The following is a 16,085-nucleotide window of genomic DNA, read 5'->3' on the forward strand; positions in this document are numbered from 1 at the left end:
TGTCAAGTAACTTGGTTCAATGTAAAGAAAACCACAGACCGATGTTTGGCGTAACACACCGCAGTCTTTATCTCTTTTTAATAAAAGTGGCTGATATTTTCTAAAGAAATGATCCTTAACTTTTAATTATTGCCCAAAGAAATGATTGCAAATTTAATATATAAAATGCAAAATTTATGCTTGCAACACACACATAACTCAACATACAACAAAACTCTTCATTATTTTTGAAAAATTTAGCGAAAACTAATTTTGTGACAAAAATGAAGAAACAGAAAAATTTTGCGATAAGTATGTAATACCCAGCAAATATGCTTTATGCTGACCGTGATGCGTAAAGATGGAGCCTGTATGCCACTGCTGGCCCTCTGGGAATGCTGATACAGATTGCCGCTGCTGGCTAACTGTTGAAGAACTGTTATCCATTTTGTGTTGGCCGACCGCCGTCGACAGGAGAATAGCAAAACGCCTCGTTGGAAATGCGTTATTAAATAGGCATCCAGCTTCGGTAAATACATGGCAACGCACTATAGTTTTGCCAACACAACACCAAAGATAGTTTTTGGATAGCGGTTCGCTGTCGTAAAAACACATAAAGCTAGCTTTTCAAGCGCAATGACACATCGATAGATCGATGTCAATGTTGTGACGGTTTAACAACAAAATTTAATGATTTTATCATATAAGTGTTTGAATATATGCTTTAAATTAATATTACATTCATTTTTTTTAAAAAGCAATTTATTCAATATTTATAACACTAATAAAGATTTTGTAAAACAATATAATTAATTAACAAAGTAATAAAAAAACAAGTGAAACTATTTATTTTGTTTTTTAGTCTTTTAAATAATAATACGCTAAGGAATAGTGCGCATAGATATTGTTCATATTATTAATTACGGTTCTGTATTCTGTAAAATACACCATTTTTTAGATTTTAAGTAGTTTCTAGACTTTTATATGCGCGATTATATGTTTCATCCGGTCTTTTGAGTATGGTCAACAAGCAATTTAGAGCTGATATACTTTTATTCTCAAGAAGAATTGATAATGTTCATTGCTTAAAATAACAATTTAATTGGTTGTTTTTATTTTTCTAATTTTTATTGCCTGTTTTTACTTTTTAGAAGAAGTTAGAACTAAAATGTCGGGTAAAATAATTTTTTTAGTACTAAATATGAATAACGTACTTTATCTAATCTAAATATGAATACTGTAATTTAATAGTGTTAGTGTCGTTTCACTTTTGATTTTAATAGAGATTTCTAGGCTTTTCTAAAAGCGTTTCTTTACTCCACGCGGTCTTTCAAGCAAGGTCTGCAAGCCGATTAGAGCTGATAAATTTTAAGTTTTAAGTGGAATTGATGTTGTTTATTATTTAAAAACTAAAATTTGTTTAATGTTTGTTGTTTTTATTTTTCTATTTTTTATAGCCTGTTTTATTTTAGAAGAAGTTAGAACTAAAATGACTGGTAAAATAGTTTTTTTTTAGTACAATGTTTCTTTTTTAGTAGAGTATTTCAGTTTTGTCTTCAGTCTTTTTAGAACATTTTAAGCAAGTATTGTTTCATTTTTTATAGCAGTTTGAAGAAGCTGAAGGCTTTTTTAGAAAGTATATAGGTAAAGTAGTTTATTTATAGTTTATATTAGTAACATAGTTATATTCGTTTATTTATAGTTTATATTAGTCTATATAGTAGCGTGTTTATAGGTTATATTAGTTTTTATAGTATATAGTAGTTTATTTATAGTTTATACTAGTAAGCTTATTTAGAGTTTATACTAGTTCAAATTTATTTATAGTTTATTAGTAAGTTTATTTATAGATTATAGATTAGGATTACTGAGAATAAAAATATTTTTAGACAGGCAAGCTGACAGCGACTTAAGTAAGTTTTATCATTTATTATTTTATTTAGATTTTATATTCGATCATATATATTAGGATTTTATTAGAGTACGAATGTAGCATTAGCATTTTTATTTTATTGTAATTTTACTTCAATTTTTATTTTTAGACAGACAGATAGATTTCAGTAAAGACTAAGATTTTGTAGATATAAGAGCTTCTTTTGAATATTCTTTTATATCATTGAATATGTTTTATTTATTTTATTAAATTTTGTCATTTAGGTGTGGCAGCATCAGCTGGTGCATCAGCAAATAGTAATGTCTTTTATTTTATTTTAAAAAGAATCAATAAATATTGTTTATTTTAGCCTAATCATAAGGATAAAATAGATAAGATAGATAAAATAGCTTTTTTATTTAATAATTTTTAATTTAGTTATAACTTTAGTTGCACCAGCCACAAGAGGTAACTTTGTACATTTATTTAATATACTTGAATTACATTAGTAACTTAACTTTTCAAGCAATAAATATTGTTTATTTCAACATTATTGTCAAGATTATATAAATAAACTTTTTATTTGATAATTTATTTTAGTTGCTTCTGGATCAAATTTAAGTAATGGTAACTCATTAATTCATATTTTATTATTGTGATTTTTTTTTTCAATTATTTTTGAAAATAAATTGAATTTAAAACGTTTTTTCTATTTTTTGATCTAAACAACAGCTTGGTAAGCAAGAATATATTTTATATATAACTAAAGCTATATATCGACAATTGTTGGTTATATATATAAATATACTTGATTGGTCATATATTTAATATATATATATATATATATATATATATATATATATATATATATATATATATATATATATATATATGTATATATATATTTATAATGTTAGTGTATTCTACAAACAGAGTGCTTAATATTCCTAAAGAACAGAGCAATCTAATTTTTTCTTTCTTCTTCACTGTGTTTCACCATTAGTAGGTTCATCAGGATGAACTCTTCCTGATGAACCTACAGATGGTAAAACATTGTGCAGAAGTAAGAAAAATTAGATAAGTGTTTATACTAGTATATACTATATATATATATATATATATATATATATATATATATATATATATATATATATATATTAAAGATTTCACTAGACTGTTATTTTGAAAATTAGCCTATTAATATTTAGAATCTTTAATTGTTGGTTAAGTTTCCTATTTATTTTTTTTTAGTTCTCCTTTAAAGGCGAGTTGAAAAGTTACGCTTTCTGTACTTAATTTAGTATAAACTAATAATATTTTGATAAAGTCTTTACAACTTATTTTTTTACTATTTTTTTAAATTTTGATTATGAAAATGCACTTATGTTATGTCCTTATATACATGTACTATGTAAAAAAAATTTAAATATTCATGTATTAACAAATTTTTTCCATCTAGATGAGTTGTCAAATGACAAAGTTAAAATTTCTTTTAAAATGTCTTTTGATTGTGTTTTTTTTTATCTTTTAGCAAGCAAGAAGAAAATTTAATGTTTTTTTAGATAAAACACTAAACGGTAATTATAAGTTCTCAATTGCTATAATATTTGCTTAATTATAAGTAATACATTTTTTTTAACTTTGATTTTGCTCCATCAGTTAAATTAAAAGTTAAGGTTAAAAAAATATATTAATTTTTATTTATATTTTTAGAACTTACGTATGAAGATTATAAAGTCTTTTGGCAAAAGATGCCCGGACCTTTGACCCATCGGTCATTTCAGAGGTGGATTCAGTATGAGGGGACTGACCACCCATTATTTAGATGGGATGGCCAATACCCTTCATACAGAGGTCGAAGGTCCGGCGGGATAATTAAATTTTTTTGTCTACAATTAAAAAAAGGTTATTTGTAGAAATGAAATAAGTTTTATAAAGGGTTTATATATATATATATATATATATATATATATATACTTTTGTTGCACATTTAATTACATATCATGTAAAAATTTGTTAAAAAAAAAAGTAAACACAAGTTTCAATAAACTTTTTACAAATGTTTTATATGGTTTTAACATCTGTTTTATAATCTTTTCAGCTCATTATGCTGAGTGAATAAAAAAATCAACTCCTTTTACTCAGCGCTCTTACTAATTAATAATAGCGACTAATTGCTCACCTTTATGTGAATACACTTATCGATTTTGCTCAAATTTGTATTCACGTAAAGTTTAACAATTACTTCAAAAATGTTGAGTAAAAGCAATCGCGTTCTTGAATAAAAGAATTTATTTCATACAAGTTGACAAGTTATATATTAACACACAAGTTAAGGTATAATTTTTGTGAATATTTATTTTTTAAGCTTAGCTCATTACTCTTAGAAAAATAAACAACAGCTTAAAAAGAATTAGAAACTACTCAGTTAAAAGTAAAGTTAAGAGAAAGAAAAGGGAAAATATATTCCGGATATTTTACCTAAACAATTTTTCGCAATTTTAAGGTAAAACTTGGATGATCTATGCACATAAATCAGGTCATATTTTAACATTACGATTTTGTTGTGATTTGCGCATGTAATGTTCGAACGTTGCGAATTAAACTTCACTGTAATCTGTATCTTTAATGAAGTTTAGTGAAGGCTAACTGTATCTTTAATGAAGCTTACAATTTAGTTGAACTAGGAAGCCAACAAAAATAAAAGTAAGCAGAACTAAAAAAACATTATTAAACCTATAATTCGTGAAAGAAAACAAATAAAAATTAAATTGTTATTAATAATTTATTTACTTCTACTTTTTTTTTCTTTTTTAATTTCCAAATAAGACTTGAATGATCTATGCATGTAATTTAAGTCATATTTTAACAAAACGATTTTGTTGTGATTTGCGCATTTAATGCTCGCACGTTGCGGAACAAATGGTTAACTGTATCTTTAATGAAGCTTACAGTTTTGTTTAACTAAGAAGCCAAGAAAAATAAAAGTAAGCACAACTAAAAAAGTAATAGTAAATTTATATTTCATTAAAGAAAACAAATAAAAATTAAACTGTTATTAATATTTTTTTTACTAAAAACCCGTATTACGGGTTGCCTACTGCTAGTGCAATATAAATTATATATATAATTTTATATTGAATCTATAATATATTCAATGTAAAATTGTATAAATAATTTGTAGATATAGACTATATCTATACTTGATATTTTAAAGTATAAATATAGTTAATGCCTATAAATTATAAAAGCTATATGATCATAACATTGGTATAATCATATACTATACTTTTAGCTATACTTGAAAATATAAAGTATAGTCATAAAATTCAATATAATATTATACATATATATATATATATATATATATATATATATATATATATATATATATATATATATATATATATATATTCTTAGACTCAAATAAAAAAAATAGATTTTTTTTTAAAACATGCGTAACTATAACAATATTGTTAAAACTATATTACAATGTTATATCATATTGTAAATAAAAGAATGATTTTTCGTTAATCTTTATTATAAATCTGCATTATTTTTTTAAAATATATTCCAGCTTTAGTAAACAAAACAATAATATTAGGCTATTATAAATTAAAAAAAAAGTCAAGCTTTGATAACAAGCTTTTGAACAAAATGTTGAGTAAATGTTGAACTGATGTTGAGTAAAAACAACAAATATTGATTATGAAGTGAACTCTAACAATAATTTAACAACTTCTGATTCAGAAAGTAACATCAGATCATCTTTAAGATGACCAGTAATCAGATTCAAAAACAAGTAATGATAATAATGATAAAGAAATAAAAAATTGTTGAATACAGTTGGCAGTTAAGTGTGCTATAACGGATGCCATTTTATCATCTTTGATAAAATTTTTCACGTAAACTGTTTTCTGAATTACCTTAGGATCCACGCACTCTGCGTCAAACGAAGTCTTATTTACCTGTTACCAATATAACTGGAGGACAGTATTGTCATTTTGGCATCAGATAATGTATTTTAAGTAATAGTATTAGTATTTTAATAAAGTTTTTTAATGAAAAAGGATTGTATACAGGTCAACAGTGATAGCTAGGGTGTTTCATATTTTATCAATTTTTCAAATTAAACTCGCGAATCGATTTATAAATTGACCATTTATATGAAAACAAGTTTGAGCAAAAAAAACATATATATGTATAACTTTGAAGGTCCCGCCAGTTCGATTTTGGGCATAAATGTTGGGTGTTTTAAACGCCTGGCGGGAACCTTAGAATTTATTTTAAGAAGTTGAAATGAATAATAATTACATAAAAGAAGCATGTTAAAAAATTAAGATACGCCTCCGAGTTATAAAATACGTCGCCGAGTTATAAAAATGTTTTTGTTAAGAAAAATTTTCTGTAACCGGTTTCAGAAGATTCTGTAGAACAATTTCTTAATGTTTTCAACATGCTTCTTTTATAAAATTAATACTCAATCCATCATATATTATTTAAAAGAATAAAAAATTTTAAGGTCCCCGCCAGGCGTTAAAAACACCCAAAATCGAATTGAAGGGGAACCTAAAAACTCTAAATCAAAAGACAATAATGAACTTCTTAAAAGGTTTGTTGATGAATGTATTGCTCTATTTGATTCTGGTATTAATATTATTGGTAAAGTTTGTGATACACCAGCTAGATCATTTATAAAAGGAAATAAGAGACATGGAATCTATTTTGGCTGCGATAAATGTTGTCAAAAGGGTGTTTATGCTGGAAAATTAACTTTTTCAATTATATGTAAGAATTGGACCCAGAGATGTGGAAAAACTTTCTTATAAATTTATTGCTTCAACCATGTTTGTCCCTAAAGAGTTTGCACGTAAGCCAAGATCTGTTACTGAATTTGAAAGGTATAAGGCAACAGAGTTTTATCAGTTTCTTTTATTTACAGGTGTCATTTATTTGGCTGGAGATTAGAAGCTTTGTATAAGTTTTTTTTGTAATTATCTGATGCTATGAGGATGTTGTTGTATCCACAGCTTGCTACAGTTTAAGCTGAATCAGCTCACACTTTTTCACTCTTTTCATTTATCATGCCTCTGATTTGTTTGGTCCAGAAGTCGTCACTTTTAACATTCATAGACTTTCATATTTAGGTTCAGATGTAAAACAATATAATGCATTAGACAACATATCTTCGAAAATTATCTTTCTCAGGGTAAAAATTGGTGCAGAACGAGCGTCATTGCAATCGAAAGAACCATTTATTAAATAACTTTTATTGAAGCAGGAGCATACTATCTAACTACCAATAGGTCTGCCTGAGATTAAAAAAACTACTTTTTGTCAAATTTTTGTTTAACAAATTCAGTAGGTGGTAACTGTGTTTGTTTATAGTGGTGAAATAGTGACTGTAAAAAACATTGTAAAGACAAAAAGAGAACCCTATGACATATTCACAGTATTCAACACCCATAAAAAGAAATTAATGTTATTTGTTCATCCGCGGGATCCTACATTGATTGGTATATGTTCCGTCGACGAGTTGTCAGAAAATTTACTATTTTGTTGTATTGACGATATAGAGAAAAGTATGTTCTTTGGCCACAAAAAATAAAGCACGCAGCTTTTCCACTAGACTTCTTTCTGAATATCATTGTTTATTTATTATTATAATATTGGAAGTATGGCGATATAAATATTTTTTATTTACATTCATTGCATGCGTTGTTAAGATCATGAGACTATTTTTATCTATTATTTTATTACTGGAAGTATGGCGATATAAATATTTTTTGTTTACATTCATTGCATGCGTTGTTAATATCATGAGACTTTTTTTATCTATTATTTTAATACTGGAAGTATGGCGAAATAAATATTTTTTATTTACATTCATTGCATGCATTGTTAAGATCATGTCTAGTATTTAACGGATTACTTGAATTGTCAAGAATACTGGGCAGTTCAAAGTTATTTTAGAGTTTAACTGTTAAAATGTCTTCCTCTTTCCAATAAACCATCATCATTTACTATTTAAATCATACTGCAATTAAAATATGTTAATTTAATGTTTACCTAGCAGTCATGACCCGAAAAATACCGGTAAAACGGGTCTTAATAAATCTATTTCACATCGACCTCATCGACCATTCTTATTTCGTACTTCAATATATTTTAGTAACAAGTAAAAATTTATTAAATAATATAAAACTATACCTATTATTTACTTTTAAAAGCTATAAAGTAAATTTTCTATTATATTTAACTTTTAAAAACTTTTAACGTTTCGATAGGCGTTGCACGAACCGCTATTTATCAACGACATGGATATCAGTACCAGTCTAAATAATATATAGAACACCCGATAAAAAAGTTTAGCATCAGAACTGATAGTTTATTCGCCAGAAGTCACCTTTCCATCTATCAAATTATACTGATAATGTACGAATTTGCTGTTGATTTTCCACAAAAAGACATTGCACGCAGAGCAGAAGTAGATCTCAAACACAATGTAGTTGATTGGTCAAACTTTTGTAGAGAGCTTTGTGAACAGTGGCTCGAAGAAAATTTATGTGAAATTGGAGGTAAAGACGTTACAGGCCAACCAATTGTGGTAGAAATAAACGAATCAAAAGTTCTATCACAGGAAATACCATCGTGGCCTATGACGTCAAGGTCACTGGGTATTCGGGGAATAGAACTCCGGAAAATGCTTCCTTGTTGAAGTGGCTGATAGAACAGTTGAAACACTTCGAGCTGCCATTGAAAGATGGATATTACCTGGGTCACATATCATATCAGATGGATGGGCATCGTATGCAAACATCGATAATTGGAATGACAATATATATACGCACGTTATTGTGCACGAGGAAAATTTCGTGAACCCTAACAATCCTGATGTTCACACTCAAATATTGAAAACATGTGGATGCGAGCAAAAAAAAAGCCTCGTCGACAAAGTGGCACAAGTGAAAACTTGTTTGCGAGTTATTTGCATGAATTTGTTTGGAGAAATTCAGTCGAAAACAAGGATTTAATTTTTAATGAATTCCTTAAACTAGTTATATTAACTTATCGAGTTAGAATAAACTAAAAAAAAAAGAAAAAAAGATTAAATTAGAAAAATGATAATAGAAACTTTAAACTTTAGAGTATTCAAAGAAATTGATTTAAAACATATTTAAGGTCTTAACAATGGTTGCATAATTATGCGCTTTTCTTGTAAATACGCAAAATTGCGTTTTTTACTGTTTTAATTTACGTACATAAAATACGATTCATATACATATATATATATTAGAGACTGGCCAACCGCCCTGTGTGATCATTTTATTCGTTAATATCGATTATTTCGATTAATGATAAAAAAAAAACCAAACGATTAAAAAGTTAATTAGAGCGAGTTTTCTATAAACGATCGCGCGACAAGAGAGCGTCTAAATGATTAAAACGATTAATATTCATGAAATTTGATTTTTAATCTTTTAGATTTTAAATTTGATTTCTTTAATTAAGGTAGCTGCAATAACTCGATTAAATTATTGTTAAGTTTACTTTTGGCTGTTGAAGTTGTTGTGCTGTAAAAAGTGAGAAGAAAATGCCGTCTTTGATTTGGCAATATTTCACAAAATGTGAAGGTAAGATTTTTGTTAACGTATAATAAAAAAAATTAAGTGTATTTAATAATTTTTATCCTCATTCTACAAAATGTAAATGCAATACTTTTCTTTAAAGAAAATTAAATAATATTTAATAGTTTTAGTCTTTTTTCACAAAACATAAATTAAGATTTTTCTTAAACAAAATATATAATTCCATACTATTTTATCTCTTAAGTTATTAATGAAAAAGCTTTTAAAGGCACTTTTTAATGTAACACAATAATGCGTATTGAATCTCTTTTGTAAGTACAATATTAGAGATGGGCCGAATCCGATTCTCCCGATTCTCAAGAAATCGTAAGAATCGCGATTCTCAACTTTTTTTAAAGATTCCGATTCTTTTTTAAAAGACTTTTTAACGACTTCACTTCTTTTATTATTACTCCCTTGATAATATAAGTTAATATATACACTCTTTGCCGTTGAGATTTTTTTTGTTTATTTTACGTTAAATCTTTTCTTTCGCATTTAATACCATCGTTGAAGTTAAGTAACTGTGAAGGAAAACCTTAGCAACAATAAAGGTTGAAAATAAAAGTAAAAGTTTATACTCTAAATTTCAATTGATTTATTTTTTTCGATTTTAATCAATTTACCGACGGTAAGTATTATCATAAAATCTTATTTGTTGTTTTATTATAATAATTATTACTGTTAGTATTATTATTTTGTATTATTAGAAATGCTGTTTTAATTTCAGAATATAAATATATATATATATATATATATATATATATATATATATATATTTATATATATATATATATATATATATATATAGTGTCATTATCATGCCGAAACGTAAAAAAGCGAGGTATGGGACTATTTTGTGATCAATTTAAATGACACTGACTCTGCAATATGCAACTTTTGCAAAACTGTTATATCCAGGGGTGGTGGCAGAGCTTGTCAGTCATACACAACATCGAACATGCTAAAGCATTTAAAAACCTTTCAAAAATCTGAAATCAAAAATCAGAAACATGATAAAGCTGGCGTTATTGATTTTAATATATGCGAGAATAGCTCTACCGCAGGACCATCTTGTAAATCCAGTCCTAACCCTGATTTTGAAACTCCTATACCAAGGGAACCTCTACTACACTCGCATCCGCATTCATAAGTCTCAACCCTAAGTCTGAGGATGCGGAGATCAATACTAGAAGCTCTTCTTCCACAATTAGTTTTATAAAAATGAAGCCTAAATCTTTATCTACTAAACAACCAACTATACACCAAGTGTTTGCAAAGACTAGGCCTTTTACATCTACAGATCCGAAGGCAATAAAAATTACAAGGCATATTGCTGAAATGATATGCACAGATAACCAACCTGTTAGTATAGTAGAAAATCCCGGTTTCAAGAGGTTACTACAGTTTTTGGAGCCAAGGTATACGATACCAAACAGAAAATACTTCTCGACTATTCCTAATTCCTAGCATTTATCAGAAGGTATCAAGTAAAATTCAGTTCTTGGCAAAAAAAGCTAATCATGGTAGTATAAATACCGATATGTGGAGCCAACAGAACAAGATTGGTTGCGGTGTGGTACCTTTTCCTTTGAGTCCCACACCGCAACCAATCTTGTTAACTTTATGAATGAATCATTTGAGCGTTGGGGACTACTTGAAAAACTTAATGTAGTAGTAAGAGATAATGCCAGAAATATTGTTTCTGCTATGGAAGTCGGGAAGTTTACAAATATTCCTTGTCTTGCCCATACACTTAAGTTGGTTGTAAAAGACGGCTGCCTCAACAATGAACGCATATCTTTACTAACTGCTACCTGTAGAAGAATAGTAGGACACTTTAAACATTCGGTTAAGTCATACAAACTTTTGAGACAATCTCAGGAGATTCTGAGACTGCCTAAACACAGCATTATTCAATATGAGCCAACTAGAGCCAATAGCACCTTTCACATGCTGAACCGTTTAATAAAACAAAAAGATGCGATTCTGTTGGTAACGCCACATTTCCCAAAAGCTACTCGACAAAACAAGGAGTTGTCAACCGGAGAATGGGATAATTTGGTTCCTCTCGTTGAAGCTTTAAAAGTGTTTGAGGAGGTCACGCTTACTGCAAGTTCATCGAAAGTGACCACGTCAGAAGTTATCCCAATAATAAATGCAGTTAACATGTCAATTGATCGCAACAAGGACTACGGAATTTTTAAAGAATCTCTGTCTATCTTTGCATCGACGTTACGGAGACTGCGTGAACGAACCTATATATGCTTTTGCAACTTACTAGATCCCAGATTTAAAAACAAGATTTTTAAGAGCAGGATGATGGCTGAGAAAGCTGTTACTTTATTAATTGGCAAGTTAAATGCATTGGACATAGACGAGGGTCATGAAATTAAAGCTGCTGAAAATCAAGAACCTATTACACCAGCTCCAGGTGCTGTCTGGTCATTATATACACAATTAATCAACACAAATTCTGTAGTAAGTATTGTGCTTCTATATTAGTATTGTACTTTAAATATTGCAAGAGATGTTGTTTTATTAACTTCAGGAGCAACATCTTAGAACAGTGTATAAATGATTTGAAATTTTTAGTGTAGGTTATCGGAATATAAGAATTTATTATTACTTTTTAATTCAAGATTTATCAAATAAAGCTGTTTTGATCTATAGAAAAATAAAGAACGCTAATATAATGTAGAATGCATAGGGTGTTGTCGCAAACAGGGGGAAGGATTATCCCTTATTTCATTAAAAAGTGGAGGGTGCACCCATAGAATACCGCAAATACCACAATACGCAATCTTTTAACTTTAAGTAAATAAACCAAAATTCTTGATTAATTAAGCCACGAGAGTTTTATATGCGATAATTTTTTAAAAAGTTAAATTTCATTTAAATTTATGTAACTACGATAGTTTTGTTAAGACACTTTACCATCTTATGTCAATCACCATCTTATGTAATTGAAAAGTTATGATTTTACATGCGAATGCATATTTCTTAATGGTTTGTATGAAGGTTTGAAAGTAATTAATATAAGTTTGTATCAGTAGCGGCCCGGAGAACCCCAAGTGGACCGGCCTCAAAATTAAATATATATAATATAAAATAACATTTTAATATATTACATATAAATACATAATTAATAAAAAATAAATAAACAAAAGATTCTTAACCATTTAAATATTTATTAATACCAGGAGCATTTTCTCTTATTTTATCTATTATATAATTATTTAAATTAACCAAAATATCCTTCTCTATTGCCATAAGCATCAAAAACTGCAAATTATCTTGTGTCAAGGAAGATCTGAGTCTATTTTTTATAATTTTTAATTTGGAAAAACTACGTTCACAAGCTACTTGCGTCGAAGATAATGTTATAATAAAATTATATGCAAAATAAACATTGCTGTATATTTTGCTATATAAATTAAATTTAGCCAAGAAATTAAAACAGCAATAAATGCAATTTTTGCAACTCTCTTTGTTTTTGAGGCATACTTCACTTAATTATTTCTGAATCTGAATAAGTTAATTCATCGGTGTGATATATATCTTGCATAGATATTATTAAGATGTTTTATGATATTTTACTAGTAATTTATTGAGCTCTTCTAAACTGTTTCCTGAACATTTATTGTCGGTAAAATTTTTAGGGTCTAATATTGCCATGTCTGCATATAATTTTCCGTGATTTTGAAAACGGTTTTCTATAGTATTTATTGTGGTATCCATAATTACGTTAAACTTGGTTATTTTATATTTTTCGATTGGGTTTTGAAATTCATGATCTTCGGTTATTTCGTCGGGCATTCTCTTTCGTTGTCTAAATCTCTCTTCTGATATATCTTCTTTGACAATTATTTCACAATTTTCTTCTTCAAGTAGTGTATTCGCACGTTTAGCAAATGAATTAGACTTTTCTTTTACATTACTAAAATCACGTGAAAATTTTTTTAACGAATTTAATGTGGAAGTTACCATGTTATAAGTTGTTGAATAATTTAAAATGCTGGTTTGTAAATATTTTGAAAACGGTCCAATATATTGAAAATTTTTTTAAATAAATATGCGCTATAAGTATAACTTTAAATTTTAATAAAGACTCTATTAGTGTTGATGCAGTGTCTAATTTGAGCATTGAAAGATACATTAGACACAAAATAATTTAAAGTTATTCATAAGTCTACATATAATGGGGTTTCTATGTTATCATAATGCCCAAAAAATTTTTTAAGTGCTGTTTCTTTTGCTGACCATCTTGTTTCACATATAAAGTTAAGTCTCTGATACCGCATTTTTACACTGGTGTTTTCCCAAACATCCATACGTTGATAAGATTCTCTTAGAAAAACGGCACACGAGTTGAGTAAGTGAAAGAGAGAAGTACCTTCAATTACCGAACTAGTAGCATCTGTGACAACTAAATTCAATAGGTGGGCCTTACACCAAACGTGAATTTGACCAGCGATTCTTTACTTAACCAACCGGTGAAGCCATTAAACTGTCCACGCATATTTGCTGCTCCGTCTGTCGAATTACCGATACAATTTTTAATATGTAATCCACTTTTTTTAATAAAAGTACTAATTAAATTGCACATGTCTTTCCCTGTAGACGATTTGCAATTTAAAACAGCTACTACACGTTCATAAATATTTCCACAATTGAGCACTGATCCTTTGTGTTATGTCCTGTGTGGTGTCAATTTGCAAAGAAAAAATACCTGCTTCCTGTATATCTAACAAAATGCTATCTTGAATTAATTTTCCACTGACCAAAATTACCTGGTTAACAGTAGATTTTGAAATTAATAAAATGAAACTGCTTCTACCTTTAGTTCCCGCAGATGTTTCATTATTTTTCTTCTTTTGTTTGATGAATCTTGATAAATTTAATTTTAAAACAGCGTCATACTTAGAGAGTAGCAATATTATTTCTAAAAAATTACTATGGTCTTCTTGATTACTTTCAAGTGTAAGTGAAGAAACAGATTCAGATCGGTGAGTGCCAAAGCTAATCCTCTTTTTCCAATTAATTTTACATCTATAATTCTTTCCAATACTTGCTTTCGTTCCATAATATTTTTCTGACGTATGCTTCTTTCATTTGTGAACATTAAATTATAAATATCTTTGCCTTTACATTTGAGCATATGACAATTTACACAATTTTCATGAGTTTTACTATTTTTATGTTCTTTAACACGTTTCAAAGTGTGCCTCCAGTCCGTCATTCCACGATTTACAAACGAACTCTCGTTTGTAATATCACTGTAAGCCAAACACATGGTATAAAATAGAGCATTTTTTTCCAAACTATATGATAGTTAACGCCTATTTACTTTATCTTCTCTATAAAATATTAAATTTGGTTTAAAAGGTAAATTAGTAATTCCATCAATGGTTGGCTTACATGGATGTTTTTTAAAAAACTCTTCATAATTTGGATTTCCTGGCCTTATGAAATAATTACCTGATATCTGATAAGAAATTAAACATTTTGTTTGTTGGTGTTATTATTTCATTATTGGCCTGGGTGAAGTTAAAACAGAAGTTATTTCTTCAAGAATCGATGTTTCAACTTTATCTGCGTCAATGGGACACATAATAGTGTTATCATTCCTCGAAACTGATGAACTTAAATCCAAATCCTCATTCAACTATTTTCAATATCAAATGCATTGCTCAAAGAAATTGAAGCAAACATATCACTTAACTTAAGAGTACTTTTAGCAGCTTCTTGCATGATTTTTTGTCGCTTTTCTCTCTTTTTGAGCGCCTCCTTTAAATTTTCTTTTATCCCATTTTTCAAAATAATAAACGTAAATTATTTAACAATGTAATACAATAAGTATTTGTTTAACCCATTAACGCCTTTACAAAAATAAATCAATAACTTATTTATTTAATTTATTCTTAAAGTTTGCATTGATAATATACGCTATAAGAAAATAAGATTTATCAAAAATGTATGATAGGAACAATAAATCATCTTACATATATATATATATATATATATATATATATATATATATATATATATATATATATATATGTATAGTTTTAAAATAATAATAATAATATTATATAATTAAAATAAAATGAGCACTTCCAATTGGATGCAGTATAAGTTAACAACTTTGTTTAGATTGTTTCTATATATAAATTCTACGAGTCTGCGTAATTGGGTTAAATTAGTTGAGGGATAGTAAAACATTGGGAAAAAAAAAGTTAAATAAACAACCTGTTACTAGTTAATTTTAAATATCACCGGACGGAAATGCAAGGTGGAAAAATAAAATGAAATAAATTTATAAAAACATATTTTCTGTTTATGTGATTGCAAACCAATATTTGGTATTTTTATACTATATCAATAAAACATTATAAAACAAGTATATATATATAAATGTAACTTTGAAACTGTTTAGAGACAAAGTTCTACAAGTTTTATTCATCACAAAGTTCATTATTTGTACACGAAAACTAATAAATTAATGAAGTTTATTAAAAAGAGTTAATTTCCTTCTGGACAAAACAAGTGCAACTCGACAAAATGTTGAACAAGTTGTATTTCGCTATCAATATTTCTTGGTG

General features: G+C 27.8%; 1 protein-coding gene across 1 annotated transcript; it reads left to right on the top strand.

Annotated features, from left to right (window-relative positions):
• The first annotated feature begins 11,106 nt into the window (after nt 1–11,106).
• LOC136089819 (zinc finger BED domain-containing protein 4-like) lies at nt 11,107–11,985 on the top strand. Its single transcript, XM_065815908.1, has one exon. The coding sequence runs from the start codon at nt 11,107–11,109 to the stop codon at nt 11,983–11,985; it is 879 nt and encodes a 292-aa protein (XP_065671980.1).
• Nucleotides 11,986–16,085: the final 4,100 nt, after the last annotated feature.

This window comes from Hydra vulgaris, chromosome 13, assembly GCF_038396675.1.
Source record: "Hydra vulgaris chromosome 13, alternate assembly HydraT2T_AEP".
NCBI classification, from domain to species: domain Eukaryota; kingdom Metazoa; phylum Cnidaria; class Hydrozoa; order Anthoathecata; family Hydridae; genus Hydra; species Hydra vulgaris.

What these genes read in the sequence shown, in the direction of transcription:
- LOC136089819 (XM_065815908.1), top strand. Translation starts at nt 11,107, where the DNA reads ATGAATGAATCATTTGAGCGTTGGGGACTACTTGAAAAACTTAATGTA.